A 19,948-nucleotide genomic window follows, 5' to 3' on the forward strand; every position below is an offset into this window, starting at 1 on the left:
GCTCCTCCTCAACCTCCCTCATAAATCCTTCAAAATCACACTCAGAATCACTATCTTCGTCCACAGCCATGGAAGGTCCTGCTTCTGCCTGTCCTAGCACTAATCCTCGGCAAAGTGCACGCTTCTCACACTGTTGCCAGAGCCCCGTCTCGTGACTGTGGAAAGTGATCGCTGTCGCTGACTCGGTAGAGAATAAGGAGAAGCAACTTTGTTTATAAACTGGTACACACGCCGATGAGAAGGGTTTCAAAACGATTGATATTTATTCTAAAATATTAATATGTATTCAGCGTCAGGCTAAATGTACAATGCTGTAGTACGATACATTCTCTGTTGAGTCGCCTGGGTTTTCGTCACACTGTTTGGCCGTCGTATCCTCGGCAGGAATCCATCCAGATGAATTCCAAATGCCCGTGGTATCGTCGGCAATTTTACCACGTTACCGTTCCGATTTACCATCGTATCCTCGGCAAACCTGGTATGAAGTGCCGTGTGATAGCCTTTGGCTGGCAGGATCTTGTCTTAGTTTTTTATTATGATCACATTGGCTTCATTCATGTCGTAGGCCTTGGCAATGTCAACTTTCCTCTCCCCTTTCTTCTTCCTCTCGATGTTTTCTAGCTTGGTGGCCTGAGGGAAGTGCCGACGCTTCTTGGGGTTCTCAGAAGGCTTCCTAGGCATTGTGAGCAGGGTAAAATGCAGTAACAAGGGCAGAAAATGCAGCAAGAAAAAAGCACCTTCCAATGCAATTATGCGACTGAGTGGCGCTGTGGCGGGAGAAATTTAAACAAAACATCACATGACAGCAGAAGCGTTTTTAATTGGGCGGCATCACGATCACGTCACAATAGCGGGCGGAGAAGGCTACTTGATCAGAAGTTTTCATTGGCTATCATCATCATGAGAATGTCCAGTATGACTGTGTTGGACCGGGGGTGATCATGCTAGAGCGAACTCTGCGGATTTCGCCCACTTCTCGGAGCTCTGTGCGTGTTATGCTAACACACTCGTGTTGCAGTAATTAAATTGTATTAAATAATACTAATTAATTGCTCTCCGTGCTGGACCCGAATTGTGCTAGACTAACACGTGTTGGACGCGAGGGTACTGTATAACTAACCTGGGACAAAACACAAGCACCACTGGTCATATTCTATGTGTAACTAACCTGGGACAAAACACAAGCACCACTGGTCATATTCTGTGTAACTAACCTGGGTCAAAACACCAGCACCACTGGTCATATTCTATGTGTAACTAACCTGGGACAAAACAAAAGCACCACTGGTCATATTCTATGTGTAACTAACTAAAGTGCTTCATCTTAACATGGCCCAAACTTATGTCCTTTTACACATTATCTGATGTAACTCATTGGCAGAATAAGACAATACTGTAACTCTATACTTTTTTCCGTACAAGTTCTTCATGACCAGCATTATATTCATAGTGTTAATCTCTTGCTACAACTCCATAATCAAGAGATGGTAATTTTAGTCAGAGTAAAAGGGTATCAGTAAATTATGTACAGAATAACTGTAAACAGATACTGTCACTAGGTGTAAATGAAGATGCTAATAATTAAATGGGGGTAAGTAAGTGTAAATTATGTATAAAAGAAACACAAATGGTACTGAAAATAGGTGTAAATGGGTAAGCTGATGTAAACAGATGCCAAATAACACACCTTTAATTCTCTGATGTGTGGATGATCAGCCGGCTCATACGTGTCGCTCCTCATCCGCTTGGAATACTGAACCGTCAGTGAGAGATGGAGTACGCCGGCGGGACGGTACTCCTCAGTGTGGTAATCCATGTCGACGGTACAGGTGAACTGTCAATGAGGGAAAGAGTTTTTTTTTTCTTTTATGGAAGAAAGAAGGGACCAAAGGCTAGGAGCCCACAAACCGTTCCATTCAAGAAAAAAACAAAAACAATACAGAAGAGAACCAAATTCAAGATCTGTTCATTTCGAGTTACAGCTTGTCTGTGTTCATAAAATGGAACTAAAAGTCATGGCTGCATGAAACTCCATGAACTTTAGTTGTGAGGTGGGAATGACTCTCCTTGGTTACCAGCCAATATATAATTTATCTTTCAGTCTGAATACACTTGTCCTGCAACAGAGGTGAAAGGAGCAGGTCTCCCATCAGCTGAATTAAAAAATATATAAAAACAGCACTTGGGTTAAAGGGGCTTAGGAAAATGGTATGTAATGAAGGTGTTAATGAAGGTTTTCATAAACTGAATAACTTTGTGAACAGTTGGGTAGGGACACCTTCAGGTGGTGGCAGTGATATAACCACTTGGTACCACTGCCTAAGCTCCTTCCCCATCCTCCAAATAGAGGAGTGTGCACTGCAGGGGAAAGACACCTTTGGACTTACAGCACTCCAGTCACAGGATAGGGTAGGAGAAGAAGGACATAACCAGGCAGTGGAACTGTCTAGTTATATCAGTGTTACCATGTGAAGCGTCTCTCTCTCTCCATCAGTGAAAATAATTAAAGCACACACACACACACACACACACACACTAGAAATGTAGTGATAAAATACTGTATATAAAAGTGGAAGTGCAGGAAGTGCATAAATTACTGGAAACTCAAGATGTAAGGAAAGCACCAGGACCAGATGGAATCTCTAATTGGGTACTGAAGGAATGCAGAGAACAACTGGCAGATAAGATTCACAGTTTAATTGTGTGTTCTCTGGAAGAGGGGAAAGTGCCTCAAGAATGGAAGAGGGCAAATGTGGTACCAATTTATAAGGGAGGAAACAGAGAAGAACCCCTGAATTACAGACCAGTGTCCATGACCAGCATAGTCGCAAAATTGTGCAAGAGAATCCTGAAAGACAGATGGATAAAATATCTGGAAGAGATGAATATTTTGGCTCAAAGTCAGTTTGGGTTCAGAAGTGGAAGGTCGTGTGTTTCCAACTTGTTGAGCTTTTACTCAAGAGCGATTGATGTGCTACAGGAGAGAGAGACAGCTGGGTGGATTGTGTGTATCTAGATCTGGAGAAAGTTTTTGACAACGTACCCCACAAGCAACTAATATGGAAAATGAAGCACACAGGAGGACTGAAGGGAAACCTCCTGGAATGGACGAGAGGCTTTTTGAGAGACAGACAAATGAGGACAGTAATAAAGGACAAGATGTCTGGATGGAGGGAAGTAACAAGTGGAGTCCCACAGGGCTCGGTGTTGGCGCCAGTGATGTTCCTGATTTACGTAAACGATATGGTTGATGGAATGAACAGTTATGCAAGTCTGTTTGCTGATGATGTAAAGATCTTGAGGAAAATAGAAGTTGACAAAAAATGTAAAATGCTGCAGGAGGATCTGGATAGGACACAGCATTGGAGCCGGATGTGGGAAATGAAATTCAATGCAAAAATATGTAAAATATTGGAAATGGGCAAAAGTACCAAGAGGCCATCACTGAATTATCTGATGGGTAATGAACCAATCACAAAAGTAAGAGAAGAGAAAGATTTGGAATGCTGGTCCGGGATAGTTTGTCACCGGAAAAACACATTAACAAGATAGTTAGAGAGACGTACAATCTCTTGACAAACATACGAGTGGCATTCCATTACATGGATGAAGAAATGATGAAAAAGTTGATAGTGGCCATGATCCACCCCAGGTTGGAATATGCAGCAGTAGTGTGATGCCCACGCAAAAAGAAAGATATAAACAAGATCGAGAGAATACAAAGAACAGCAACCAAGATGGTCCCCAGCCTGGCAGATCTGTTGTACAGAGAGAGGCTGGAAAAGCTGGACCTGCCTTCCCTAGAAGAAAGGAGAGAGAGGGGTGACATGATTGCAGTGTTCAGGGCCATGATGGGAATAAATAAAATTGATAAAAATGATCTATTTGTATGGGATGGGTGAGTAACAAGAGGACACAGAATGAAACTGAAAAAGCCAAGCTGCTTGAAGGATATCAAGAAATACAGCTTTCCATATAGATGCACAGACCTGTGGAATAGCCTGGACAAAGAGATCGTCCAGTCTAAAAACTTAAACGAGTTCAAAGCAAAATTTGACTTAATGAGAAAAAGAGACAGAACCCCACGAGCATAGCTCATTTCCTGTATATCACAACTAGGAAAATACACACACACACACACACACACACACACACACACACAAAATATCTATCTATCCATCTATCTATTGCCAGATGACTTGATTCCGCGAAAGGTGGCCGCAGACAAAACGCCTCCATGTCGCCCTGTCTCCCACCATTTCATTGCCCAGCTCCCAGTTCACACCCCCCTCTCTCATGTACTTCTCCACTCCATTCCTCCATCTCATCCTCGGCCTCCCCCTCCCTCTTCTCCCCTCCACCTAACTCACATACACTCTTCTCGTCAGTCTCTCACTCTCCATCCATAAAAGGTTCTTCAGCAGAAGTGTCAGCGAAGTGTCAGCAATTTCAACCCTGTCATCATCCATTACATTACCCATCCGCAGATCACAGCTCCTTAAAAAGTGCAAGGTTCTGAGCTGCCCCTTAAATGATTCAACACAAGTCCATTACCAGCCATGCAACAAACAAATACTATCTATCTATCTATCTATCAATAGCCCGACACCCTAATCCCACACAAGGTGGCTGCAGACAAAACGCCTCCAAGTCGCTCTGTTACCCACCATTTGACTGCCCTCCCCCAACTCACTCCCCTCTCCCTCATATACTCCAACCCTCCACCTCATCCTCCACACACATCCATCTATCCATCCACTGCCAGACGCCTTAATCCCATACGGGGTGGCCACAAACAAATTGTCTCCATGTCACCCTGTCACCCACCATTTCACTGCCCTACTCCCGATTCACACTCCCCTCTCTCATATACCTCTCCACTTCACCCCTCCATCTCATCCTTGGCCTTCCCCTCCCTCTCTCCTCCTCCTCCTCCTCCTCACTCACCTACACTCTCCTTGTCAGTCTCTCACTCTCCATCCTCTCCACATGGCCAAACCACCTCAATTTGTTCCTCCTAACACTTCCTATCACATCCACAACCAAACCACAATGCTCCTTCACATCCTCATTTGTCAGTCTGTCTTTCCATGTGACTCAACATTCATTCATTCATTCATTCCCAGACGCCATGTATCCCACACGGGGTGGCCAAGGGCTTAGAGTTAATTATTTTACAGGGAGGGGCACTAATCCTCCACCAACCCCACTTGACACGTAGGGATGCCAACAGCATCTGGTGTTCCCAGGCGGTCACCCATCCAAGTACTAACCTGACTCAACATGCTCCTCTCAAATAACTGATTTCCACTGCTCTTACTCTTGACTTGTGTCCCTCCAACAAGGTCCAAGCTTCACTTCCATACGTTAGAGTTGGTATCACAATACTTTCATGTAGTAACTCTTTCATTTCCATGTTCACTTCCATGTTTCCTATCACTGCTCTCAAGGAACCAGCAACCTTTTTTCTCTGTTGTACCCTTTCAAGCACTTCACCCTCCAAACTTCCATCTTTTAACTTCCAACTTCTAACTACTATAATTAAATCACTGACAACATGAATCCTACACTGACACAAGTGAATATAGTTAGGAAAAATGTAGTATGCAAAGGAATCCAGAGTTATTACAAAGTACTGTACTTTTCACAAGCATGAACACCTCATCATCCCCATCCAATTTTCCACAATTACAAATGAGGTGGACTGGATCCAGTGACAAGCAAAGGAAAACACAAAAGTGAGAGGAACTATACACCCAAAGCTCAATGAACAGGCCCAAACATTCATTCATTTATCATTCAAGCCTTCTAAATTCTTGGCTTCATCCTACTGAAAACAGTGACAGGCGATATACTTTACATTCTTACCTTAGTGTCACAACAACTGTGAGGCAGAACCCTTCCACTGTCAAGTTTCTTTTAAGCATGCAAGTCTTGTCCTATGAACCTCAATATATACACTCTTTCTTCCAATTCATTTCTATTCTTCAATCCTTTTGCCTCATAAATATTCACATTTGTTTTTTTCACAAATTTCCTTAAAATATTAAGCTATTTCCTTTGCCTTCCATCCTCACATTCCATCTACATTTTTCATCACCGACATCCTACTGATTAATTTTGATAGATCCATACAGTACAATATAAAACTCTTCCACCCATTTACCTGAACATTTACTTACTCCTCATCTTTTTAGAAGTTTTATTTCATTTCACTTATAAGGCTGTCCATATTTTTTATCCAATTCAAAGGGATTTTTGTAAGCAGCATGTGTCAGGAGTGTATGTTGTATGGTAGTGAGACCTGGGCAGTAAAGGAAGAGGATACTCATTTCAACCGTAAGGAGATGACAATGATTAGACATGCAGTGTGTTCTTGAATGCAAGGCCTTGGGGGGTGGAAGGCTAGGATTATGACTGAATAGTTGAGAGGAAGGTTGGGACTTGAATGTATTAGTGCTTTAATGAAGAGGGGTAGACTGAGATGGTTTGGGCAGGTTGAGAGGATGGAAGATGACAACTGGATGAGGAAGGTGAAAAGTGTGAATGTCAGGAGTGGGGCTACGAGAAACAGACCAAAAAAAAAAAACCTTGGATGAAGTCACAATGCAACATCAGGGATAAGAGACTGAACAGCGAGGGTCCCAGAAACTGTGCAGTGTGGAAAGCTGCGATTAGGTAATCAAGGCCAACACATGCAACCAAGTTGGAGCTTTTACAAACGATATGGCGATCCAATCTACGCATGCCACATATCTTCAAGAGTCGTCTCACAACCACTGCTGTCACTTCTAACTTTTTCGATACAGTACTCACACCATATACTACTATGCTGGGGAAAAAAAAGAAAAAAAAAAGAAAAAGAAAAAAAGATGTTTGTGGCAGGTGGGGACACTCACCATCCACTCACTCGATGTAGTGCTGCTCTCAGGTGTCTGCTCTTTCCTCTCCTCCTTCCTTCTTTCCTTCCATCCTCTTCTGTCTTTCTTTACTTCATTCTTTCCTCACCCTTGTGCCTAAGGGTGACTTAACACTCCCTCTTCTGTCTGTCTTCATTCACACTTTCCTCTTCCTTCTGCCTATGGATGACTACACTGAGTGACAAGCCAAATGGTGTCCTGTACACCAGGAAACCATTTACTATGCTGAGTGGTAACCATATAACCAAATTATGGCGCCTGGTGGTTTAGTGGGTAACTATGGAGCTCCAATCGGATAGAGGCAGTGAAGGTTTATATCCAAGGGATGGTTGGGGTTTACTGCTCACGTAATTCCACTCAGGGATGAGTGAGACTGGTCACTCTCATCTTAAATGTTAGGATCAACTTGCCTAGCCCCGGGCTCCTACCCTCCTCATGGGGCAACGTAGGATTGGATGATGGGTGGATGGATGGATCACATTAATATCTGAGAACGCAACAGCACAAACCAGAACTGATTTTCATCCTACTATTGTTGTACCTGATCATTATAACCCATTCCACCCATAGGCACTTTATAATTCATTCGTGCCATCACCAGGCAATATCATTAAGCTTCGGACACACTTTCCCCATCCGAGATGTCAGATATAGCCTTAATGAACCCCTTGTCTATCAGTGGGATCTCCTAAGGTGAATAAAATTACCTAGTTGTGGCAAGTACTGTGTGAACTACCAAAAAGTTACTATATTGAAGGGGTTAATCATCTGATGGAAACACCCAGGATCCACAGGCTTACTCTGACTGTATCATCATCATTACCCAATGGCTTATTTTACACAAGGTGGGAAAAATCTACAATGAATCATTTAAGAATGTAAGTCCCCAGTACAACCTCTTCTGTGTCAGAGGAGGTACAAAAACCTTGCAATCTGTACAAGTGTTAGGCAGTGGGGTCACTATACCCCTACACCAATACATGGCATACACATTGTCACACCCCACTACCTGTACCCTCCTCCTAGGGTACCTCATACCCACACTTCCAACTGTCAGTCTTGCTGAGGAAACAAGTTCAAACCACTTTGTGCATGTGTTAAGATGGAGTAAACTCAAGGAATAGACTGTAATCAACTGAAGCCTTGAAATGAGTACTGTACCAGTGCCTAAAAACTGGTAGACAGTTTGGTCAGATTGTGTATGACTGGCCTACATGCCTTATTCAGCTGGGCTGGGCCTTCACTGCTGCTGTAATAGATGTTCAGACATGCACCTACTCTAATGCAGTCAATCAAATAAGTATCACACTGGGGGGGGGGGGTACAATGATATCCCAAATTATCAGCATAGCTTGAGAAGTTCCAAGGAGATCAATCTATTAACACTGGAATATGTATATGATAATAATACTGACTGGAAAATGCCACAAGCAAACATTATATGACATCCTAATGAAGGCAGGTTTATCTATGTGGGGAAAAAATCATGAGGTATTTTTCAGTAGCCACCATCCATATTAGTTCATGTTGTGTCCCACTGACTGACTGAGGTCCCACTGACTGACTGACTGACTGTACATGAGTCTTACATGAAAACCTGGACTGCGTATACAAAATTGTCATGAACATCCTGGCCTGAGGAATGTACAGTGCAGTGGATACTCACACAGAAACATGAGGGCAGCTGCCTATGACATTCTCATTAACAAACAGAAATGTAAAGGTGAAAAAAAAAAAACTTCAGTAAGCATTCATTAAACCATTTTTCATGAGAGCTGGCCTTCTTTTCCACCATGGTCAAATATCAATACTCCTCCTCCACTCAAAAACAATGTCCTGGGAAACAAGTGGTTATTCTCGTGTATGAACTGAGGTCCAGCCTCACTGTCAAACTGAACTGTGTATGAGCTAACACCACATTCCATAAGCCTTCAGTCCAGTCAAGACTGTCAATTCAAACTGTGTGTGTGTGTGTGTAAGGGGGCTTAATCTAATCAATCTAAAGCTTTTTTTTCTGCTTCCACATTACTTTATTCAATTTAGGAAACTGTTCAAACAGGAGGGGTAAGATACCAGTTCAGAATTAATTAATCTCTTCATCAGTAGAGATCCTTCCAAAATAATAAGGATGTCCCTGGACTGAAGGGGTTAAGTCACTGTTCATGACAAACAGAACATCCTGTCCCAAGGTAAAGCACTGATTACAATCATCCAGTATGCCTTCATTGCCACAATGTCTTTTGTGTCTGATTCTGTTTATTGCCAGACAATCACCAGCCTAGGAGAGACATTACAGTACAATGACTGGGTTAGCACCATCCTCATTAGCCTCTTCAGTATGATGACACCTTGATAAAGTTGTTCTGGCTATGAACAAACAAGTGTTTTCAACTTAAAAAAGGCATTTCATGGTGAAAGGGCAGAGTCTCTTTCCATACTACCCACCTTACTCATGCTCACGTACTTTCTCAATGAGCTGATACACCTCCATGTACTCTGCCCATTCCTGGCCTGGGGTGGAGGCAGTCACGGTGTGTGGCAGCTTTGTACACCCTGACCAAAAAAGGATTTATTAATCTATGCCCTCTGGCAACCCCTTTTAACTTGTCAGTTGACATGTTAACTATATCTGCCTGGTCAAATGAAAAGCAGATATAAATAATAATGAATGAATGAATGTCAAGCCCATTTCACTGGATATGCTGTTGTTTGCTCTCCCTCTCCTGCACTTTCTCTTTCCTTGCTTTCTGAACACTGCCTTCCTTAGGATGGTCAAAGAAATCTGGATGACAATGATGATACTCAATGATACTGACAGGTAAATCAATCACATGTGAACTCTTACATTTAAAAATCAAGTGCTGCTACAGTACTGACATACAGCAACTCCTAGAGAGTAATATCTCTAATTTGCATTATTATTATCATCATCATCATGACCCAGACCTCTCTTCCCACCTAAAGATGTGGTGAGGTAAGATCCTGAGAGTAAGAAGTAACCTGCAGGGCTGTGGTGTTGGAGTCGGGTGTTTTGGGTACCAACTCCACAGCCCTGGTAACCTGACAAAGGGAAATTAACCACAAGTAGTTGCTGCTGCTTAACCCAGGCCTGTCTGGCTGAGCAGACCTGTCAAACACAGGTAAGCCACTGCTTCTGTAGGGCCATCCCACAGACACAGTACAGCAGCTATATACACTATGTAGGGATCTGTCATGTCCTTCTGGCAGACAGCACCTCACCAGGGTCCTTCCCACAGTGAGGTGCAGGGAAATATAAGAAAGTCTGGCTTCTGGGTGGACACCACAGCTGCTTGGCTCCCTCTGGGTACCTGGCACCACTACATGTAGGCTCTTGTTAAGTCTGTCCATTATATAGGCCACACTCTCATTCACTCACCATTCACACCCCTAGAATCCTGACTCCACTTCACAGGCATAAACATCCATTTTTCAGTGTTTCATACCACCTATCACCTTGAGTCAGTCTGATCATTACAATTTTGCTGGGAAAGGACAGGGGTGCCAAACCCTAGTCATACACTCCTCCCTGACAGAATTCTGCCAACCAGCTCAATCCAGTTCCCTGGTCTCAACATTTTCCATAACTCACTTTCTCTTTAATTTTTCCTTCATTATAATGGCAGATTGAAGAAACAGTGATTAAAAAATGTCAATAGTGCATTACAGAAAGTACCTTATTTTCTTCTGACCCTCACTCAATATTATAAGCTTTCAGTACTGTGCTATATTTAACGTTAAGCATACCACAATAATCAAAGGCATAAACGAGGGAAATTATAAGGAATTATTTTGGAAGAGCCAAAGAGAGGAATGTAATAAAGTCTGGGCACAGGCAAGGGAAAGAGGAAGACAACCTCTTCGACTGCTGGTTTTATTCTCACTGACTCGTCAATAAACAGCCAACCCTTTCATCAGGTCGGTTTGATAACTGACAGATTCGAACACAAAGTTCGACACAGGATGAATTCTTTTCTTAAATATACATAAAATGGGAAAAAGGGCAAATGGCATTATTACCACCTCTAAGATCAGCACCAACTTAACAGACATAGCATGACATAGACATAGCATGACATAGACATAGCATTACATAGACATAGCATGACATAGACATAGCATGACAAGACGTAACACTCCCCCCTGATCTTCTAAAGATCACTATATTGGAACGGCCGTACTGGACGACGCTCCCTAGAACCTCGACGGGGCAGTGGTCTCCCTGGACTATCTACTTCGTCTTCACTTGACCTATCACTTGACGTAGACTCATTCCAAGGACCTCTCACATCGATTAGCAAATCATCTTCTGTTTCTGATTCAGGGCTTTCTTCAGCTAGTGAATCCTCTGGGGCAGTAGACAGCGATGTTGCCAGCCTTAGGTCACGCACATGACGAGGCATACCATCCACCTCGACGTTCTGGGCAGATACAACTCGCGTTACTGTGCCCTCTGTGCTTCGAGAATCGCAGCGTCTGCTGGGATGCCGGATCCGTACACGATCACCGACGCTGAAGCGATGTTGTTCTTCCACCGGCTGATCTTGCAGAGTTACTCCGTCGATACCCAGCAGTCTGACCTCGTATCTAAATATCTGGTTGGCAGAGGCAGATGAGGCATCATCACCTCGTGGCATAACGTTGTAGCCGTACACTGCTTCAGCTACGGAACAGCCTTTCCGTGCCAGTATAGTTTTCATGGTTCGATGATTTCTCTCTGATATTCCATTACCAGATGGAGCGTTGGCACACCGATACCTGATGACCATACCCCAACGCCTGGCGAACTCTTTGATCGTTGAGCTACGGAAGCTGGCAGCATTGTCAGTTAATAGCTCCTTAGGTGCTCCATGTTCATAAAACACAGACTCTAGCTGTTCAACAACATTGATGACATCTTGCCGCCTGAGTCTTTTCCAGATGGCATAACGTGTTGGCCCGCAGTCGATGAGCGTCAGATAGTGCTGGTTTCTGACATGATAGACGTCCATGCTAACTCTGCTCCAGATCTCTGAAACCCCCAACTCCCCTTTCTTCCACTTCTCTGGTGCCGGATCAAAGGATTGACATTCTTGACAACTCTGAAGAACACTGCGAACCTGCTGCCTCTGAACCGTAAGATAGAGCCTTCTGCAGAAGTACAGTGTACAATTGATGCCGGGATGCCCGCTGGTTTCATGAATGTTAACGATGTCCCTGTCTGAAACACTGGCAACAGCTGCACAGCTTGTCTGCCCGTTTGCTAGTGTCATCCACCTCTTCGGTACTCGTGTTAGCGCATCTGCTTTGTTTTCAGTAGAAGACACAAACTTTACTTCCAGACACAGATTATACTCGACGATGATAGATTTAAAAGTCTCTAGGCACCTACGGATCAACATTTCACTGGAAGCTCTAGTCTTCAAACGAGATTTTCCTGAGAGAGCATCCGCGATCCAGTGGAACACAGTTCTTGAGTCAGTCATAAGAGTCAGCTGTTTCATCTTCCAGGAGATTGCAAGATTTATCCCCTTAATAACAGCGTCCAGCTCCGCAAGATTAATGTGAGAGCACTCGTCCCGTCGTAACCAACACGAGTCTTCAATAACTTCACCTTTCACCTCCAACACAGCTCCCAATGCGAGTGAACTTGCAACTACCCATAGCATAGCTTCGTCTCCGGTCACATCCCATCGTCCTCGGGCTGGGTCTGAGTTCTTCACCCGCTCCAACGTGTCCGCAAGCATCGAGTGCAAACTGAGGTAATTAATCTCGTCATCCCACGTAGTCGTGACCTCATTGGCCCATCTTTTAATGTACGACGCCGCCACTCGCAACCAGCCACAAACAGGAAGGTGACTCGTTAGCTGCCCGCAGAGTGAAAACACTGTCCGCCTAGTCAGCTTTTCAGGTAGCTTGCCAACGCCGTTATCACGCTTCCAGACGAGACGATCGTGCTCCCCCCAGACTCTAATGCCCAGCACACGAGTTCCTTCAGACACAATCTCGGGAGGTTTGCAGAGCAGGCCGTGACGACTAAGGTGACATTCCACATCTGCTGCACTCGCCACACTTTCGTCCACCAGAATATCGTCCAGGTATGGTGAAGTGCGCGGTTTATCTTGTCGTCCATGCTCAACACACGACTCAGGACCTCCTTCAGTACTGTACTAGTGGTGCGATGTTCAGTCCAAAGCCCAGTCTAGTCAAACAGTAACGTCTCCCACGGAACACCACTGTCTGGGACGACCATAGCGATCTGTGAACGTGTATCTGTAGGTAAGCCTTGCGCAAGTCAATGAGAGCGACCCTCTGTCCACGCCTGCGCCACTCCCGTATCTTCTCAGTGCAGACGTCCGCTTCAGCTGTGTGCAAATTAATATGGGCATTCAACTCACGAAAATCAAGGACAGGGCGTACTTTTTTCTTGTTTTGCTGCACGACAGCCATCAGAGGGATAGTTCCTTTCACAGGGCCATGTATACTCTCGTTGTATGGAACCAGCCATCCGTCCTTAATCCATTCACACAGTTCATTTTCATATTCTTTTTGAGCTTCATTCGGCACCCTGTATTCAGAGACAGTATTCAGTAGTCGTGGAGGCTCTGAGTTATCACGCCAGTTCCACAACACTGTCCACTTTTTAGCTGCACTGTCATATGTTACTTCAAAATCCCTCTCGACAATATTTCGTTGTATGGTAGGTACTGTCACGGCTGAAGCCTGCACTTCCTCAATACCAAATCGCACTTTGTCCGGTGAATGCACTGTCACTCCCTGCAGGGCTTCAACACCGTTCATGCCCAGAATAAAGTCAAAATTAAGCGGCTTGGAAGGCACTACAATCACATTCACAGACACGGACACTCCTGACAGTAGCTGGACTGTTACCACACCTGTTCCCATACACATATAAAGCTCACCACTTACTGTCCTCACACTGATATTTCCTTTGGTCCAGCGAGAGCACATGGAGACGTGTGCAATACTCTGAGTACAGCCGGTGTCTACCAGGGCATCACAGTTCTTTCCATCAACAACCAAGCGAGTCACTGGTAAAGCGCCTCTCACTGACGGTCTGGAGAGGAGGCTGGCGCTGGTCCCACCTCTCCTGATCCATTTCCCGAAGGGCATGAGGTAGCGATGTGGCCTCGTCCCACGCATCTGAAGCAGCGCACATTACCTCGCCCACCTCTACCTCTGCGCACACTGCGTCCAGCCTGGCAGTCACGAGCGTAGTGGTTCGGCTGGTTACAGGAATGGCAGCACACACCACCAACACCAACTAATGCAGGAGCCACTGTGTGCTGTCTGGAGCCGGCTGGTTGTGCTGATGCCCCATCATCGAGGTAATTATCCGCTAGAACAGCTCGAGCACGGTTCAGAAGTTGGTTAATATCCATAGTTTCCATGCGTGAACCAGCTCTCAGAATGTGGCGAACAGCTTCTGGAAGACCAGCTAAAAAAGCACAACATAGACCGGCGTCGGTCATTCCTCCAAATCGTGTAGCCAGGTGGCGCAGGTCAGCCAAGTACACGTCAACAGACTCGCCATCACGCAGCCTACGGTCCACAAACTGCTCATAGGCAACAAACTTGTCTGCAGCAAATGCCGAGGTGAGTGCATCCTTTATGGTGTCGAAGTTCCCCTTGTCTACGCTGCTGAGCTGCTGATAAACAGAGAAAGCCCCGCCTGTGAGTCGCAGTGGCACAATGGTGTGTAGATCAGAGATCCCTCGTAGCCGACAAACCAGCTCCAGCTTTTCGATCCACTCTACCACCGACTGCGAAGTACCGTCAAATTCCGGGATCAGACGAAGTTCCATCGTAAGGCTGTCTCCTCGGGCTGAGGTTGACGATGCCGGTTTGCCACTATCACTTCCGTCCATCATAAGTTGCGAGAGAATGCCTATATAGCTTGTAATAAAGTCTGGGCACAGGCAAGGGAAGGAGGAAGACAACCTCTTCGACTGCTGGTTTTATTCTCACTGACTTGTCAATAAACAGCCAACCCTTTCATCAGGTCGGTTTGATAACTGACAGATTCGAACACAAAGTTCGACACAGGATGAATTCTTTTCTTAAATATACATAAAATGGGAAAAAGGGCAAATGGCATTATTACCACCTCTAAGATCAGCACCAACTTAACAGACATAGCATGACATAGACATAGCATGACACAGACATAGCATGACATAGACATAGCATGACAGACATAGCATGACATAGACATAGCATGACAAGACATAACAAGGAAAATGGAACACCAGAATACTGTGAGGTGGGAATGAGATCAGGATGACAATGATTAAGACGATGGTGGAATAAAGGGGTTATCAGATGTTGCACAGTTGTTTGCAGATGATACTGTGTTGTTGAGTGAAGGCGAAGGGGAGCTGCAAGGCTTGGTGGATGAGTTAGGGAGAGTGTGTAAGAAATGGAATCTAAAGGTGAATGTAGGGAAGAGTAAAGTGATGGTCTTTGAGAGAGGTGATGTCAGTGAATGTACAGCGAGGTTGGATGGTGAGGAATTGGAAACTGTGAGTACGTTTAAGTACTTGGGTAGGGTGATGAGTAAGGATGGAGGTTTGGAGGGTGAAGTGCTTGAAAGAGTACAGCAGGGAAGAAAGGTTGCTGGTTCCTTGAAAGCAGTGATAAGAAACAGGGAAGTGAGCATGGAAGTGAAAAAGTTACTACATGACAGTATTGTGATACCAACTCTAACGTATGGAAGTGAAGCTTGGACATTGCTGGAAGGACACAAGTCAAGAGTGAGAGCAGTGGAAATGAGTTATTTAAGAGGAGTCTGTGGAGCCACATGGAGAGACAGGCTGACGAATGAGGATATAAAGGAGCGTTGTGGTGTGGATGTGATAGGAAGCGTTAGGAGGAATACACTGAGGTGGTTTGGCCATGTGGAGAGGATGGAGGGTGAAAGACTGATGAGGAGAGTGTATGTGAGTGAGGTGGAGGGGGGAAGAGGGAGGGGGAGGCCGAGGATGAGATGGAGGGATGGGGTGGAGAGGTATATGAGAGAGGGAGGGGTGAGTTGGGAGCGGGGCAGTGAAATGGCGAGGGACATGGCGACGTGGAGGCGATTTGTTTGTGGCCACCCCGAACGGGATTGAGGCATCTGGCAATAGATAGACAGATGTTGTACACTCATCACAGATTCCTCCAATACAGTATTTCATTTGTTCTATGTAATTATAACAATCAGTACGGTTACCACAAGAGGAAAAAAGGAAAAATGATAGCACATACTGTATGAAGCTACTTCAGTGACTGACAGCTTATTTTAACATCTGTGCAGAGCAGGGTATTGTTTTGCTTGGTGTGTGTCTATATATTTGTGTATCTATGTAAGCAGTATTAACCAGTTTCAATCCAATTTTAACCAAACTTGGTTCCAGGAAAGAGGGTCAGCAAAGGTGCTGACCTACTGTGTTGTGAACAATAAGTCATGGCTAGGTTAAGATCACACAGCAAGGTTAACGTAAACCATTTTTGATCAATGTAGACCAAACTTGGTGGCAGGGTTCAGGCCAAGGCAAACATGAAGGGATCTGAGTCTAATAACAATCAGTCAACAGTCAAGGTCACAGGGGAAAGTCAAAATTCAGTCTGTGTGTGTGTGTGTGTGTGTGTGTGTGTGTGTGTGTGTGTGTGTGTGTGTGTGTGTGTGTGTGTGTGTGTGTGTGTGTGTGTGTGTGTGTGAACAAACTGATTAAAACAATTCTGATGTAATCTGGTGGAAGGGTTGAGTCATATAAGGGATTGAGCTAAAGTTTTCTTAATACAACAGGTCAAAGGTCAGAGTTGCAAGACAAGGTCAACTTACAGTTTTTACCTGATTCTAATCAAAGTTGGTGGAGGGGCTCAGGGTAAAGCAAAGATGAGAAGATTTGATTTTGATAACAATCAGTCAAATATCAAGGTGATATTATTCTATAGATAAAGCTTGGTGGAACAGGTGAAGGACAGCCGAGGATGTTGGGATCTGATTTTGGGAACAATCAGATGAAAGCTGAGGTCACAAGGCAAAGACAAATGTTTGTTCCTTAGACCAACTGTAGGAAATGTAGGGCATTGGTGTTGCACTCTGAATGCTTCTTCTGTCTCTAAATGACTATATTCAACTACAGAAAGATCTCTTTTACTGAAGTGGTTTATTTAGGCTCTACCTAACCCCTCATGTTGGAAAAGTCCCTCCCATGTTAAATGTAACAGCTTAAAGGTAAAAAGGATTAAATAATATGTGCATCATCAGAGTTAAGAGGTTCAGCAGGGGGTCATCAGGAAACCTCCAGTTAAAAGGGTTTGATGCAAGCTTGCTCAAAGGAAGATCTTGAATGTTTTAAGCATTTCAGTGACTGAGGTTCCCTATAAAGTGGCTGGTATCAAGTCATTTTAAGCAGGTGAAGAAAACATCTTAGAACCGTTTACTATGTTCACTTAATTATTTGGCTTTCGTTATAGAGTGTGACCTCACGGATAAGGGACTGAATAGGTAAGCTGCCAGAGATTAAGCAGTGTGGATAGCCATCATTAGGTGACCAAGGTCGACACATGCAAGCATGTTGGAGCCTTTATAAACAATACAATATGATACAAGTGACCTACACATGGTAGCACTGTGCACCCTGGGTGGAACAACTGCAGCATCCACTCAGGAACCAAACTCTCATATTTCACTGCATCTCACAGTGGTAAGGAGCCTGGTCTGATGCTGGTGAGGTACTGTCTGTAATATGGGGGTGCCAGATCCCTACATGGTGTATGTACTGTGCTGCAATTGTGAGACAACCCCAAAGCTGCGGTTGCTTATCTGTGGTAAATGGGACTGCTAGGCCTGACAGACCAAAGTTAAGCAACAGCAATAACTTATATATAGTATTGAAGAACTGTATGTATAAATATGTATTAAATATTCTAGTACTGAGAATGATTGCATAAAAGAGTAAAGGCTACCATGTTTTCAAAACAACAGCCCAGCATACCTAGACAACAGGGTACGTGCAAGTTATGGAACCTTCAAGATATGACATGCAATCAACAACCCATTTTCATCTGGGGTTCAATTAACCCCTTAAACGCGGCCGTGAACAGCCGATCCCCCCCGTATGGCGGGGTTGTATCGCGGTCTGAGTACCTATGGGAAAATATTTGCCAAAAATCAGAGATTAACCCTGGAACATTAAAATTTTTATGGCATATAGTACTTACATTCAGCTTTCTCCTGAGACAGGTGTTGAGCCTTCATGGACTACCCAAGGACTTGTGGAGACTTGCAAATTTGGGTAACAAAGTCTTCACTTTCACACCTCCAGCAACCCGGTTTCCCCTCTACCACAGCCTCAATCTGTCACAGTACACTTTATACAACAACGTACAGGTAGTTTGGAATCCGTATTTGTACAATAAGCACTGAAAATAAGGCTACAATCAATGGAGCGTACGGCCGACATGCAGCGCGGCCGCGGTCTTCCCGTCACTGAACACACATTTCCCTTTTCACAGCTAAAAACACTTATACTACATTATTTTCCTTCATATTACTTCCCAAAGGCTCGCATGGCACTATTACGGCCATAAAAATCATTGTCACTGCCAGTATTTTGAAGCGGGAATGAGAAAGACCACCGCGGAGCGATTTTATTCTGCCTTACGCCAGGCACTTTATTCTCGCTCCTGTCGGCCGCTCGCACTTCATTTCTATCGCTCACTTTCACTCTCGCTGTCAGTTTAGTGCCTTATTCATCAGTGTCACTGTAATTAGTTATAAAAATAGTATTTTCTACACACCAAACTGTCACTGTCATAACATAGAATAGAAAAATATGCTTTCAACTTCTTACACTGGAGTGACTGTCACTCTCAATACTTACATTATTACTATGTACAATTATTTACACTGAAATCACTGTCACTGTCAGTGCTTTTACAACTACATACACTAATTTACACTCAACAGACTGTCACTGTCAGTACATACAAGAAAACTAAACACTAGTATCACTGTCACTCTCAGTATTATTTACAAGATTTTTACCCTTACTTTCAATATCTACTCAGGCTGTGGTAGTCAAAGAAACATGGGTACGCGCAGAGGGGAATTTGGCACTCTTTGCACTGCAAGGAGGTGCGCCTAAATGTTCTGTCTTGCCGGGTAGTGTGGCTGCACACATGACACCTCCTCAGTGCTTTTCCCCTCTTGGCAGTGGCAGGCAGTGGCTCCAGGCGGTGTCGCTGAAGGTAGTCCTGGCACTGTAGGCGGTCTGGAGGTGTGCGTGAGTGGCGCCTGGGACCTGATGGCAGTACCTGCCCAAAACACTGAAGCAGCTGGTAGACACAAGTCTTAGAAAACCGCCTGAGAGAGTAGTTAGCTGGCTTCCTGTTCTTGATTTTATATAGGATGAAGGCGTTCAGCATGCACATATCAACCAAGTGCAAGAACACCTTCCTGTACCAGCGACGGTTCTTCCTCAGGCAGTCTATCTCTCTGATCATCATATCTGACTTGTCCACCAGCTGCATATTGACGTTGTAGTCAATTACAGTATCAGGCTTCATCACAGGATCGCCAGTCCTTCTGTCGACCTTCCCTGTGGCTTGCATTTCCCCCTTGTGAACTGTGGTGAGCACATTGACGATCCTCTTGTCGTGCCACCTGATCGCCAGCATCTTGTCGGATTTCTTCAGGTGCACGTCTCCCCACTCTGATCTTTCAGCCTTGGGGAAGGCAAGGTAGTGTGCCCTATTGCTCCTGACAGTGCCACAGGATCCGACGCCGTGCTCTGAAAGGTACTTGGCAAGTTTGGGAGCTGTATAATGATTGTCCGTTTACAGGACATGATTCCCGCCAAAGTACTTTTCCAGAAGCACTTTCACCACAGAACCAGAGAATCCAAGGGGGTCAGTCTTGTCCAAGTCCACACTGCTGGCGGTGTAGATAATGAAGTCTAGGATGAACCCCGTCTTGCAGTCGCACAGCACGAAAAACTTTATTCCAAAGTGGTGGCGTTTGC

At 44.6% G+C, this 19,948-nt stretch overlaps 2 protein-coding genes across 2 annotated transcripts; both read right to left on the minus strand.

Annotated features, from left to right (window-relative positions):
- Positions 1 to 11,089: 11,089 nt before the first annotated feature.
- LOC145405356 (uncharacterized) lies at positions 11,090 to 13,889 on the minus strand. Its single transcript, XM_080276765.1, has 2 exons — positions 13,185 to 13,889; positions 11,090 to 13,087 (listed from the first exon to the last, which is right to left on the minus strand). The coding sequence occupies exons 1-2, from the start codon at positions 13,887 to 13,889 to the stop codon at positions 11,090 to 11,092; spliced, it is 2,703 nt and encodes a 900-aa protein (XP_080132891.1).
- A 95-nt stretch (positions 13,890 to 13,984) lies between these two features.
- On the minus strand, positions 13,985 to 14,743 carry LOC145405357 (uncharacterized). Its single transcript, XM_080276766.1, has one exon. It carries the CDS (start codon positions 14,741 to 14,743, stop codon positions 13,985 to 13,987), a length of 759 nt encoding a protein of 252 aa, XP_080132892.1.
- Positions 14,744 to 19,948: the final 5,205 nt, after the last annotated feature.

Source organism: Coenobita brevimanus, chromosome 66 (assembly GCF_032717465.1).
Source record: "Coenobita brevimanus isolate Jiangsu-jjx chromosome 66, ASM3271746v2, whole genome shotgun sequence".
Taxonomy (NCBI): domain Eukaryota; kingdom Metazoa; phylum Arthropoda; class Malacostraca; order Decapoda; family Coenobitidae; genus Coenobita; species Coenobita brevimanus.

Bases quoted from the DNA above. Each gene is read 5' to 3' on its own strand.
- LOC145405356 (XM_080276765.1), bottom strand. From the start codon at position 13,889: ATGTGCTCTCGCTGGACCAAAGGAAATATCAGTGTGAGGACAGTAAGT. The intron at 13,088-13,184 runs GTTCACAGATCG...TCGCACCACTAG, and splicing joins AGGCTTACCTACAGATACAC to TACAGTACTGAAGGAGGTCC.
- LOC145405357 (XM_080276766.1), bottom strand. From the start codon at position 14,743: ATGGAACTTCGTCTGATCCCGGAATTTGACGGTACTTCGCAGTCGGTG.